We start from the raw sequence: 13933 nt of genomic DNA, 5'->3' as shown, positions 1-13933 counted from the left end.
ATATCCTCATCACTCAATATAATCCACAGACCTTGTTGAAGGCAGTTTAATACAGGAACTGTTTTCTCTCACGGCACAGAAGTAAGCTTGCATCGACTAAAGGACGAGATGTTCATGCTATATGTATTCAATGTTGGCATCCTCCTCGCATGAGCTGAAAAGATTAGTTCAGGAGAGCTTACATGAATACTGCTCACAACAAAGTCTTTGGATTATCTTGAGTAAAAGCGTCATGGTTCTGAAAAGAGACATTGTTGTAGAGTTTTTCAAATGTATTTTTATGTGTATAAGTGCGGTCTAGTTCCATCATATGGGAGAGAAGGCAGCTGTCTCCGATGTGTTATTGAGTGAACTATCCCTTCTTAGACAGGAAAAATATTGTTAATCATAATGTTGATATGTTGTGACTGAAACTGCTGAAGGCCCGTTATTCGCGAGATACTGCAGAAAACCATTCTTGTAACTGCATTACAAGCAATTATTTTTCTTTTCTTTTTTTCTTAGCTGTGACTCAAACTTAATATCTGAAAGCTCTCAAAAGATATGCAATACAGTAAACCTGTGTGATAACGATGCATGTGTCATGGTATTCACTGTATCTATGTGTCCGTGCTCCAGCTGTGGTGTGCTGCCGGTGTAAACCTCTCCGGAGGTAAAACCAGAGACGGAGGCTCCATCGTAGGAGCCAGCGTTTTCTACAGCGACGTGCCTGGACCAGAGAGCCCTAAAAGGAGGATAGGGTCTCAGAGCAGCCTGGATAAACTGGACCAAGAACTCATGGTAAAACACACAGACACACAGGTTTCAGTGACGATGACAATCATGTAAAGCATGGGTGTCCAAACTAAAGTCCGGGGGCCAAATGCAGCCCGCAGCCCATTTGAAACAGCCCTCAGCTAATTCAAAGTATAATGGAGTATGGCCCACAAATGAAACTTGTGCTGGTCATATATTGTACTTCTTAAATATATATGTAAAAATAAATGTGTTAAGCCCACTTTTTGAAATAAATTCAGTCAATTAAAGTTGGAAACATTTTCAAACAAATCTTAGTTGATACAAAAAAAGCCCAATAACTTAATTACATAACAAGCTTAAAATATACCCGTCCTACTTCCTCTTTTTATAAGCAATCTGAAGCTTCTGTTTTAAGGAATGAGCTGCCAACAAAATAAATGAAACCCTCTGGAGAGCTGTGATGTAGGCTTTTGTGTTTCTTAAAGTATTTTTCAAGTATCAAGAATAATTTACCTACATTTGATGGATTTTGCTAATTTATAACTTAACTGATAAGGCAATATACCTCACCTCTAGTGAGTGGTCCGGCCCTTTGTATATTTTTCTGTATGTGGCCCTCGGTGAAAAAAGTTTGGATACCACTGATGTAAAGGATTACAAATCACACTTTTTGCTTTGTTCTGCAGGATCAGCAGAAGGAGTTGCGGCAGCACGATGAGATGTCGTCGCTGGTCTGGATCTGTACCAGCACGGAGTCCACCACCAAAGTCGTTGTCATTGACGCCAACCAGGCCGGAAACATCCTGGAGAGCTTCTTCGTGTGTGACTCCCACGTCCTCTGCATCGCCAGCGTTCCAGGTCAGTGGGTGGATTAATGTGCATCTGATTGCTGAAGAAAAGGATAAACTGTGTGCAAATGATACACAAATACACTGCACCAAATACAAGGATGCCCATCTTTAAACCATTACTATGTGTGTATCTTTATTAAGGTGCAAGAGAGACAGACTACCCAGCCGGTGAGGAAGTAGTTCCAAACTCTGAGACAGAACCAGTGGCAAACGTCTGCTCACAATCAACAGAGAGCAGCTCAACTGGGGGAGAAGACGTGCTCGGAGGCATCACTGTGGTGGGCTGTGAGGTGGAGGGGGCAACAGCTGTTCCTCAGAGAGCAGGCAGTCCAGGAGAGGACGGAGAGACCGGTCAGAGACATTTACTCTTACATCCCTTTCCTGCCTCACATTAGCATGCACATCTCGGTGATCAAAGCCAGTGTTTAACAAGCTTCGGAGATGTACTTTTAAAATAATAATAAGGAAAGAAACAACATTTTAAAGAAGAAAAAACATTTCCACTCCTTACCCCTCCATAGTTAATTTATTGTGTTAGAATATCTGAAACTTTATTATTCTTTATGTACTTTATAAATTAAACTGTCAAATATTTTACAACATTATGTATATTATATTTATTGTACCATCTACAAAATCGACACATTTAAACATACATATTAATTAAATAATAACCCGCAATTAACATGAATGCAGCTTGTTTTTCCAAGATATTGTGCTGAGAGCAGAGAAATGTAATAAACTAGAAAATGCATTTCCTCCTGAAAATGCGTGCGAATGCTGTAAACTGTGTACATTTGTTGCTGAAAATGCAGAAAAAGCTGAATATTTTATTAGCTGAATGGTCTCTGTAGCTGCTTTTAGCTACAAAAACCAAGTCAGTGTGTTGCTGAACTTAGCGGAGAAATGCAGAAAAGTGAAATGATTTGAATCAAAATTGTTCCAGCTCAAATGCATTGCAATGACTTTGTTGAAAACTTGAAAGTGAAATGTTAAACTGGAAGAGTAGGAAAAATAGTGAAGAAGCTTAATATTTAAAAGAAAAGGTTTAAAAAAAGGTATCGACAACAAAATGTATAGCCTCAATGTCCTGACATAGCTGAATAATGTAATAGTTGAATGGTTTCTGCAGCTAAGTAGGCTGAAGGAGTTAGATATAAAATGTAAGTAGTAGTGAATTAATAGAAGAGAAAAGAAAGTAAAAACGCTTTGAAAAGCAGCAGAATATTTTAACTGCAAACTTTTGAACTAAAACCATACGTCACCAATAATGTATAAAATATGTGGAACATGTTGAAGTCAGTATGAAGTCTCCATCAGACAGAAAAGATTAGGCTTAGGCGCCGTTTACACGAGGAGAAAACTGCTTGTATCTGCATAGTTTCGCATGCGTATAGCCCTATTATTTACACGAGGCCGATAGAAACTGACCCCACAAACAATAACGGGTCCCAAGGTGGATAGATTTGCAAACGAAACGCTCTGGGGGGTCAACCGAGTCCGTGTAATCACCTCGATACGAATATTTCCTGAAAAAATAACGATAGCCCCGCCTCTCCCCACCTCTCCTGCTCACTGCTGTAGCAACTATCAAAAATAGCTGTGTTAATTAAACGCACAAGGGGTTCTTGAATGAAATAATATTATAAAAGGCAAACCAGAATTGTTAACGCCCAATATACTCCTTAAACAAAATAGAGTCAGATTTCATGCATTGATCCATTATATTGACAAAGGAGGATCTCACCCGGTGTTTGTAGAGAATATCTCTCTCTCTCTTTCTGAGCCGTCCTCTCCACGGAGACCTTCTTGGTCGGGATGCAATATCCACAGATTCGGTTTCTTTCAGTTTCAGTTTCAGTTTCGGGGCTTAAACAGAAGGGTAGCCATGGCAACATTGCAGCGGGGCTGCTCGGTTGCTCTTCTTCGCGGCTTTTGGTGTATTTTGGCGGAAGTTACAGCGCCACTTACAGTCCCAGCATATGTACTACAGCGTTTCCAGCGGCCTCGTTTGAACAGACACGTTAAATGAAACTAATGCATGTGAACGGAAGACTTTTTTGAATACGCATACTGTGCATAAACGCAAACGGTCCCGTGTGAGCGGGGCCTGAGACAGTCTGTTTGTCATTCTTTCTTTCTTTCTGTGCTGAGCACCTAATCATAACACCTAATCATAACACCTGTGTGAGCCCAGAGATCAAAGGTGTCCATGGTGACGAAGTTATCAAACACCTGTGTGCAGAGATCAAAGGTTTCCATGGTGATGTGCAGTGATCTGTGAGAGGAGAGCCTTTCCATTGATCTGAATGAGAGAATTCATGCCCTCAAGAGGCATTTTGTTTAATTTTGTTGCTTAATTTTTATTTATTTTTCAACGTAGGAGAGGTTTTCCTACGTTTTTCATGAAGAATTATGTCCAAGGAGTGTAGGGTTTGGGAGTTATGGCAGGTTTAAAAAAAGAATGTGGGCGAATTTCAAGAACTCCTCCACTCTGTTTTGAGATCAAAGCACTCGAGACTTAACGAGCTGCCCAATACACACTAATGTTAAAATCTGAAGAAGGCCTCTATACCAAGCTCCAAACTAAGTTAAATATCTCAAAGTGTAAAAGATATGAAAAATCTGAAGAACAAGTTTTATAGCTGAATGTCTTGTGATCATTTTAAAGTTGGAATGAAGTCTCTAGCTGAAAGTATGTGGAAGGAGTAGCATTTGGCGCAAGGTATAGGTAATAGAGGATTTGAAGGTTCCTCCCATTGAGTTCCATGTTAAAAAAAGAGTTTAAAAAGCTGAATATTTAAAAAAGTATAAAATATTTTGAAAAAGTTGAAAGTTTCCCATCATGTGCTGAAAAGGCTGAATATTTAGATATTTGAATGGTTTCTGTAGTTGAAAGTATGCTGAAGTTATTGAGAGCCAAACTATTTGGTGAAATAAGAAGAAGAAGGAGGAGAAGAAGAAGAAGACGCGAGAATAAAGAAAAGAAGAACTATAGTGGAATGCTGTAAACAGCGTTTGCACTAATTAACATAGTTCTGAGAGGCTGTAAAGCATCCAAAGTTGAATTAATTAGCCCGGACGATTGTAAAGTCCTCACTGTTTCAAAACATTTTCCTGTTTCATTTTCTACCTCTCTGGTGTAGTAATAAGGCGACAATGACACCATAAATATTACTCCGATATTTGATTCCGTCATCTTTACTGAGAGATGCTCCTCTTACAGAATCCAGAGCAGCAGAGGAAGCCACCGAGGCGACGGAGGCCAGTGCAGGACCTGCGGACCAGAGAGCCAGCCTGCGGGGGGGGGCGTACACAGAACACGTGTTCACCGACCCTCTGGGAGTCCAGCACACAGCAGAGGCTCCAGCCAACTACACTCAGAGGTACACAATGTTACCATTCAGTCTGTCAAATAAAACCATTTTATCAGTATAACCTTAAACAAACCTACTAAGCAACAACATCCAATTAAAAACACTATATAACTATAAAATACTATGTAACAGAAGCAGATATACATCCAGTGCCACCAATAAACTGACGCCCTTTTTATTGATTGTGTAGAGAGTGGGGGAGTGATGACGTTTTTTTTTTTCTGGCTGTATTATATACTACAAAAAGCTTTGTTTTCCATTGTAGTTTTTGGAATATTACAGAAAATAAAATCTGTGGCAAATACACTTTTATTATACTTTTTGTTCAGCAGGATAAACTCCACATATTACCACTGCCTATAATTGTTAAAGCATAAGTGCAATTGCAAGAAATACAACGCTAACATTAGGCTATAAACACACTACATCAATATTGCATTACACATATTTAAAGAAACATTGACTTTGAGAGTGCTAATTCTAACTCATTCCCAAATGTAAAGACTCATTCCTGCATCACTCTATAGTGGCGACAGTTGGAGAATTACTCACAACTAGATGTGTAGCCGCTACACATTTGTCACATGCACCTAGATGTTAAAATAATGCAATCACAGCCTCTCTAATTCTCAATGCTGTATGTGATGATCAGGGAGAGTGATCTGCTGAAGGACGGCGTCAGTTCAAACCCCAACGCGGAGGAGCAGGACCTGATGAGAGAGGAGGCTCAGAAGATGAGCAGCGTTCTGCCCACTATGTGGCTTGGGGCTCAGAATGGATGGTGAGTGTTACAGTTCAGCTGCCCATCACAATTATTCATTTTATATGTCCATAATTCCAGAAATCTGAAGAAAGCCTTTGTGATTGTAGTGTTTACGTCCACTCCTCTGTGGCTCAGTGGAAGAAGTGTCTCCATTCTATAAAGCTGAAGGACTCTGTGCTCGGCATAGTGTGAGTACATTGAAATTAAAGATACACATATATGACATTTCACTCTCATGTAGCAACTGTTTACAAATAGTGACTGCTGTTTCTTCTCTCCCTCAGGCATGTGAAAGGGCGTGTACTGGTGGGTCTCTCTGATGGCACCTTAGCCATTTTCCACAGAGGAGTAGGTAAGGGAACACACACTACTTTGAAATAAACAAGTAATATCAATCCCATCAACTCTGTAAATATAACCATGGCTTCCTTGGTGTGTGGCAGATGGGCAGTGGGATCTGACCAACTACCATCTGTTGGACCTCGGGAGACCCCACCACTCCATCCGCTGCATGACTGTAGTGCACGACAAGGTGTGGTGCGGCTACAGGAACAAGATCCATGTAGTGCAGCCCCAAGCCATGAAGATAGAGGTACAATTACACCTATCCCTCACTCATTTAATCCTAGATTATTTTGGTCAGTTGTTTCCGCTTTTGTGTTCATGAGTTAAAACTGGAAGACATTTTTTGAAGGACAATCTTTCAAATTTTCTTGAAAGCTTCGTCATCACGGAAGGAAATAAATATATTGAGAGTAAAATATGAGAAAATAAAGATTTGGCAGGATAACTGATGGTGCACTTCAGCCTCTTGTGGCTGAAATGTTTATTACAACAGTGACCTAGACAAATAAGTGACAATCTTGACATAATAAAATACCTGACGAAGCTTCTTTTTTTCCCCCAACCTGGTTCACAGATGAACTGTTTTTAAGCAGTTTAAAAAATGTAATTCAGGCAAAAGCTTTTATGTTTTGAAATAATAAACACAGGAGAAAAATGTTTTTACACCATATTTAGTTTTCTCCCTTGCCTTTTAGGGCTTCGATTTGTACCACTAAAAACTAGATATGATCCACAACTTCTCTTTTCACACATCAATAGTGCCTTGTAGTTTCCTTAATTTTGGCCTTGAGTCATGAAAGCCTTCTTTCAGTCTTCTTTATTTGGATATTTTTTGTCCCTTTCAGAAATCGTTTGACGCCCACCCCCGTAAGGACAGCCAGGTGCGTCAGCTGGCCTGGGACGGGGACGGGATCTGGGTGTCCATCAGACTGGACTCCACCCTCAGGCTGTTCCACGCCCACACCTTCCAGCACCTCCAGGACGTGGACATCGAGCCCTACGTCAGCAAGATGCTGGGTCAGTGCACTCTTTAGAACAACAACACTTCCTCCATAAAACACAAAGGACCTGTCAATCAGCTCAAATGTTGTGTTGTTTTTTTTCTTTCTCAGGCACGGGGAAACTAGGCTTCTCATTCGTGAGGATCACAGCTCTCATGATGTCCTCTAACCGTCTGTGGATCGGAACTGGAAATGGAGTCATCATCTCCATCCCTCTGACTGACAGTGAGTTCAGGAATTAGAGCTACATCTTATCTATTTATTTAGTTAAAAAATGAAGATGTATTTATACTCTGCTGCCTTTGCAGTGTGTTTGCAGTCACACTAGTGACCAGTTAACACTAGAACTCCACATCTGGTACACTTAATGTCTTGTTGGAGTTCTAGTATCAGCTAGTCTGGTTATTAATAATTATTAATAGTATTTCATTCTAATACAATATGATAACTGGCACTGCAGTTAATTAGGTGCATTAGGTAAAAGTAACATTTAACTTAATTAATAATGATCAAAATAATAATATTATTTATATATTTATGTATCGATAACCGAGTATAACAAGTTGAGTTTTCTGACATTAAAGGCCCGTGTAGTAACTTTTATATCTTTAACACATTTAGTTTGTCTCTTACTGACCTTCCATTAGCAGGCAACAAGGCGGCCAAGGCAGCAGGGAACCAGCCAGGCAGTGTGGTGTACAGCGACGACAGCGGAGACAAAGTGACGACCGGGACCTTTGTTCCGTACTGCTCCATGGCTCAGGCCCAGCTCTGTTTCCATGGTCACAGAGACGCTGTCAAGTTCTTCACCGCGGTCCCAGGTAAACACTCCAGCTATTCACTTTTTCTGATCAAATGATTCTGTTCTACGACTATTCAACTAACTCATGTATTTATTCTGCATATTCCCTATATGTAGTTTCATCAAACATTCAGGTCCTACCAAAACTATCATTTGTTGGGATATTCAATCTTTTTAGTAAAAAAAAATACATTAGATAGATGGATAGGTACTTTATTGATCCCAAATTGGGAAATTATTTATTAATAGATATTACAAAAATGGTTACTTAATACTAGTAGGTATGTTACATTCCACTGTCTGCATTGGTGTCTACGACAGCTGCATCATTGTTTAACCCTAAAAAGTACAACAAAAAATAATCTTGATCTTTGGCTTCAACTGCCAAAAGGGGTCCTTCAATTTGAGGTAATCCGTCTGGAAAAACACTTTGGTGTGACTTTGTGGGAACCCTTGAAACGGTTTAATAGTCCGACTTGGTTTGTCATACTATTGAATTCAGATGAAAAACTAGAGAGTCAGTGAGCTGAGATCTCAGAGCAGAAGGTAAGCACCAGATAAACACAATCTGGACTGAGTGGTGATATTTACAGTGTGTGTCTCCGTGCTCTCAGGTCATGCAGATCCATCTGCTTCCTGCGGGGGGGAGGCAGCGGGGGAGAAGACGACAGATGCCGCGGCTCAGGAAGGAACCAAGTCCATGTTGGTGATGAGCGGGGGAGAGGGCTACATCGACTTCAGGATGGGTGAGTGTGCTACATGTAGAGGATAAAGCCCCTGATGTCATCACAGGAGATTTAGAGACAAATGTCCTGTCTCTCTGTTCGTCTTCAGGTGATGAGGATGTAGAGGGGGAGGAGGGGGAGCAGCCACCCATGAAGCTGCACCCCTCCCAGGCTAAAGCCGAGCGCAGCCACCTCATCGTGTGGCAGATCCTGGACAACGAAGACTGACCCCTGAAGCCTGATTTGCCTTTTAACCCAAACTCGCTGCCATGGAGGCGTTCAGGGGGACGACCCCCCCCCCTCTTCTGACACGAGTTTAATCAGCACTTTTTCTTCCTGAACAATAAGAGTCAAACAAGCAGAGACTGCTCTGAGAGCTGCTCCGTGAACACATTCACACAAACTGCATGTTATTGTTTTAACCATGATTTATTTTTCTTTTAATCTAATATTTTATAAATTTGAATCTGTAATAATGCCTCTGCCTCTTCTAATATTATTTGAGGTAAAGCTGTATTTGGATACAGAACTTTTTGTTTTTTATTTGCTCCTCAAATACAACCATTTCCCCCCCCGCCTTACATGTTCAGGTTCCCTTCCCTCTGTTCAGTCTGTGTGCTCATGCTGGACCCGGCATGATGCTAAATCACTTTCAAACATTACAATAATCACATGGAGAAAATCATTAGAGATTCTTCATGAATCCAAAATCATATTTTATGTTCATTGTAATCCTTTGAGAACTTGGCTTTTGATTGTATGCAAGACAAAGTGGATTGATTGCCAGGTGTTTCTAGGTCAGGATTTGTTTTAGTCGGCAACACATCAGCTTTAAGTATCTATTTGAGCAGAACATGGCCTTGTGTTTATCCTAATATTCTAGATGTTATCGTGGTGGACCCATTTCAACATTACATTCCAGTCACAGAGCAAAGCCTCAGATATTCTGAAAAGTCAACCAGCAAAGTTTTGATACAGAGGGTTTCCCAGACTCTCCTAACACTCGTCAGGCCATCTCAATGAACAAATGCTCCATCTGTTTTGTATTGTCATGTAGCAGCTGCATGGCTATATGTGCCTAATATCTGAATAACTATCGGATGGAATTTATTACATGCCTCCCTCAGGATGAGTTGCAATAACCTTGGAGTTCCTTTAGCATAAACTCAACATTTTATATATTCAATAATTTAGTTTATGACAAAATACATGTTTTTCATGTTATTTACTGTAACAATAATGATCCGCTAAACTACGACGGCTAACATTACCATTGTCAGAGTATGCATGTTAGCATGCTGACATTAGCATTTAGCTCAAAGCACCATTGTGCCTAAGTACAGCTTCACATAGCTGCTAGCATATCTTTACAGATTTGAAGGACGAGCCACAGGAATTCTTTTGTAGGAAATGTTATTCTTAGCTCTGTGACTCGAGTGTAATGATGATATATCAGAGGTACAAACTGGAGGCTCAGTAACTAACCGAGTGTGACTGTTTTGGTTGCAATGCTTACACATTTGTAGACTTCAGACTTGTATTTAATCCCGTATTACATGAGGATGCTGTCAGTCCTCTGCTCTGTTTAACCACCAGCTCCAGCTAGTAGACACTTTAATAATATTCCTTAGGTATCAAGAGTGGAAAGGACTAGGTAACCAAGCTTTTCAAGTGTGATAAAGTATTTATTTTTTCTTGAAAGAATGTTGCGCTTGCTACCAAAGGAAATTAAAGATGGATAGTTTGCTGAAACAGTCTAACATTGAGCAGTTTGAGTCTGCCTCCATGTAGATAACATTTTATAACAGGAATCCTGGTGAATAGATATATTTTTAGACTTTCATATGGGGAAATTGATATGTTCAGGGTGTGAACAACGAGAATGTGCTGGATCTGATACAAGCAGCCACACTAAGGATTACATAACCCGCCTTCTAATCCTTATTTCCACATTTAGAGGTCAGAATTTTGATTTATTTAGTTTTTTGGCGCTGCTCTGCCCCCTTTTGTGCAACTATATGTTAATCTGACATTCTAAGCAAGATCCTAAACTGATGATTTATCTCTCCTAATTGATGATTAATGATGATTTATTTTCTTCTAGACTGTCCTCTCTCTTGAGTACAGTGCACAAAATGTTCACTTGGTTGTCATATGAAACTGTATTTCTGGCCTCTGTACCAGTACACTGCACTGGTATGTTTTGTCCTCTTTGTATTGAACAGTATCAGAGAAAGTCGTGTGTGTGTGCGTGTGTGTGTGTGTGTGTGTGTGTCTTCTCCAGGAGAGGTGTGAGATGTTATTGCAGTTTAGCCATTTCAGTATTTATTTACAATGATTGAGCCTTTGCAATTCCGAATGTATCTTTGTACATTGAATATGAATATATATTATGATATATGTATAAAACATTGAAATGGCTTGGATGCTGTTGAAATGAATTTGTTTTGTACGGGGTAACCCTACTCAGCTATGCACTATGTCTGTGAGGGGCTTTGCTTCAGGCCTGTTTTGTATGTTTTAAGTAAAAACCCTGCAGCCTGTCCACAGAAACAATCAGCTTTCAACTAATGCAGGAAATAAGCTGGTCCATGAGCGAGAAGCCCACCACGGCATGATGGATCAGGTCGGCCATCCCTCTCCTGCTAGTGTCGCTAACATGGAGGAGATCAATGTTAGCAGGACGCTCAATCTTCTACAGCATATCTAGCCTTATTTTTAACAGTCAATAAAAGCCATTTTTGTGGGCATGTTTTGTCAGCTTGTAATGTTTTGTTTTTCTTAAAGGGGCCTATTATGCTTGTGGGGCTTTCCTGTAGTGTGTTATAAAGGATTTTGGGCATGTTTTTCGTCTGCAAAGGCTACAATCCCAAAGTTCCCTCCAGAGAGAGTTTCTATTCTTCTTAAGATTTCGAGCTAAAGTTTGACTGCAGCACCATAGTAACCCATGCAAATAAATAAGCGATCTCTGAACAACCAAAGGCAAAAACCATTCATAAAACGTAAGTCACCTATTATGCAAAATCCACTTTTTCATCCCCTCTGTGTAAAGAGATTCTGAAAGTTTCAGGAAAAAAGGCCCCATCTCTTTTTGTCCTGATCCATTTATATACAAACCTGTCTGAAAATGAGCTGATCAGATTTTGGAGACTTTGTGATGTCACAAAGTCTCCAAAATCTGATCAGCTCATTTTCAGACCCCACCTTATCACCTGAATCTCCTCCTAGCAGCTCATTAGCATTTAAAGCCACAGACACTGAAGCACTTTTGAAACAGGGCTGAAACTGTGGGATGCTACAATGCATGATCTATTTGGTATTTCAGCCAAACACTTCAGAGGGGGCACTTCAGGTACACTGGGGGTGTTTCTCAATGTCAAGGAAGGATGCTCCAGAGCCACTATTTCAAGGATGCTACGTCATCGAGTGCCGTCGAAGGACTGTTCCAATGTCCAGGCTTCTTGGAATTCTACCGAGCCCGGCGTACTTCGTAGCGAGAAATTTCGAGGCTGCACATGTGTATCCTCCGCGGGCTTAAAATCCCCACAATGCTTTGCGCACGGACCAATTTCCAAATCTTTGGCGGAAATTGCGCTCCATTTAAGGCGGGGCCTCTCATATGACGCACACCTGCACACCTGTTAGCCTGTTCCACAATTCTTCGTTTTCCGAGGCTAGGAAGGATTCTTGCCTCGCTTCTGAAGCAACTGACTCGGAGGTACATGTGCTACCAAGGAAGCGTCCTCGACATTGAGAAACACCCAATGTCTTTTCCATACTAGGTCAAAACAACTTTACTGTCAGTAAAGTCAAGCCATTAAAAATACACAACCAACAAAACTGTTTCTCTAGAAAACTCTAATTATGAATTATTGTTTCTCCAAAGAAGTTAATGTTTTATATGGAACATTTATATTTTAAAACCTAAAGAAAGAACATTTGATCAAATAGTCTGTATCTCTAATAAAAAATTGAGAAAATATCGACATCATTCTTAACAGGAACTCATGGTCACATCCACTTTAAGAACCTACTCACATTTCCTAACCAACACACGGTGGCGTTGTTCCTCCACTCTGTACAACTGTTTTCCAGTGACTTTATTGGAAGGGCAGAGGCACTCCTCCCCTGCCTGTGATTGGTCCACCACTGTTCTATTCGAGGCCTTGGTTTCAGCGCTGAATGAGGCTGAACTGGTGCTTAGCAGACTGAGGGACAGAGAGGCTGTAATCTGTTCCCAGGCTCAGCACACACCTGGCTGTCATGGATCACAGGCAGAGAGGAGCAGGTTAGGAGCTCCACAGAACAGCATGTCACCTAGGAACAACAAACATGGCTTCATACTTCCTGTTTTACTGACCTGATGATAAACATTAGTTGTAGTATTGAAAGGATATGACTCTACTGTGACATGTTTCCATGCTTTAATAAACTGCTTCGAGATGTCCCGCCCCTTACCCGATAAGTCCAATGTAAGTCCAATATCATTGCAGATCTGCTGTAAGCTAGTTAGCTAACCTAGTAATATCGGAAGGAGTCATGCGATCATATTGTCAAAATAAGCCAATAAAAAGTATACTTCAGGCAAGTTTCAGTTTTTGGCCAAATTTATAATCCCCCAACGGCAACGACATCTGGTTCCAGCTGTGTGCATCACTTTTTAGTGTCCCCGTTTCCGTTGTGTTTTCGAGATTCTTGCAGCGTTTTTGTATTTGCAGAGTTTTGCTTCTGTAGTGCTTTTAGTAAACCGACACATGTTTTGTCCAGTTGGTGAAGATGTTTCTTCATTTGCATGTGTTTGTGACATTTGTGTTTTTATATTTGAATCATTTTTGAAAGTGCAGCACATTTCTCCTCATAGAAATGTTATGAACCTTTGTGTTTGCACCTGTCGGCCACCGTACTGTACATTTACATGCACAATAACCTATGTATTCACTACAGGAAAGGGAAAACCCCAAAAAGCATCATAGGGCCTCTGGCCTTGTCATTAACATTGCAACTTTAAGATGTATTTTAACTCAGCATCCATACTGCAAACATAACATCTAGGGTTGCTACTAGTGGCCATGGTTTCTGAATTTTCCACCTCACATAATTAATAACTCCATAAAATTCTGTTTATTGAAGGTTGGGAACATGGAATATATTCCTGCGTAGTATCATGTTACAGTCTGCTCTGCCGTTATGTAAGGTAGCCAGATGGTATCTGCAGGGTTGTGTGTGTGTGTGTGGGGGGGGGTTAACCAGGTCCCACCCCAACCATAACCTTGTGTTCCTGTCGTGGCAACTGCTGCCCAGTCTGTTTGATCTTGTATAATTCATAACAGG

General features: G+C 40.6%; 1 protein-coding gene across 17 annotated transcripts in view; it reads left to right on the top strand.

Annotated features, from left to right (window-relative positions):
• Positions 1 to 11362, top strand: part of spag9b (sperm associated antigen 9b) — a 51331-nt gene extending 39969 nt beyond the window's left edge. For 10 of the 17 annotated variants that reach the window (XM_034133080.1, XM_034133077.1, XM_034133074.1 and 7 more), the window contains 13 exons: positions 619 to 780; positions 1425 to 1596; positions 1731 to 1940; positions 4816 to 4975; positions 5619 to 5747; positions 5837 to 5917; positions 6014 to 6081; positions 6173 to 6321; positions 6920 to 7091; positions 7187 to 7300; positions 7711 to 7896; positions 8492 to 8623; positions 8712 to 11362. In XM_034133080.1, coding sequence (XP_033988971.1) covers positions 619 to 780; positions 1425 to 1596; positions 1731 to 1940; positions 4816 to 4975; positions 5619 to 5747; positions 5837 to 5917; positions 6014 to 6081; positions 6173 to 6321; positions 6920 to 7091; positions 7187 to 7300; positions 7711 to 7896; positions 8492 to 8623; positions 8712 to 8830 — 1854 coding nt within the window. In that variant the 3' untranslated portion in view covers positions 8831 to 11362. The remainder of the gene's footprint in view (positions 1 to 618; positions 781 to 1424; positions 1597 to 1730; positions 1941 to 4815; positions 4976 to 5618; positions 5748 to 5836; positions 5918 to 6013; positions 6082 to 6172; positions 6322 to 6919; positions 7092 to 7186; positions 7301 to 7710; positions 7897 to 8491; positions 8624 to 8711) is intronic. The other 7 variants (XM_034133090.1, XM_034133084.1, XM_034133091.1 and 4 more) reach the window with 4 other exon arrangements.
• Positions 11363 to 13933: the final 2571 nt, after the last annotated feature.

The sequence above is a fragment of the Trematomus bernacchii genome, unplaced genomic scaffold (assembly GCF_902827165.1).
Source record: "Trematomus bernacchii unplaced genomic scaffold, fTreBer1.1, whole genome shotgun sequence".
Classification (NCBI taxonomy): domain Eukaryota; kingdom Metazoa; phylum Chordata; class Actinopteri; order Perciformes; family Nototheniidae; genus Trematomus; species Trematomus bernacchii.
Note: the sequence above shows the minus strand (reverse complement) of the source record. Positions and strands in the feature narration are given on the sequence as shown.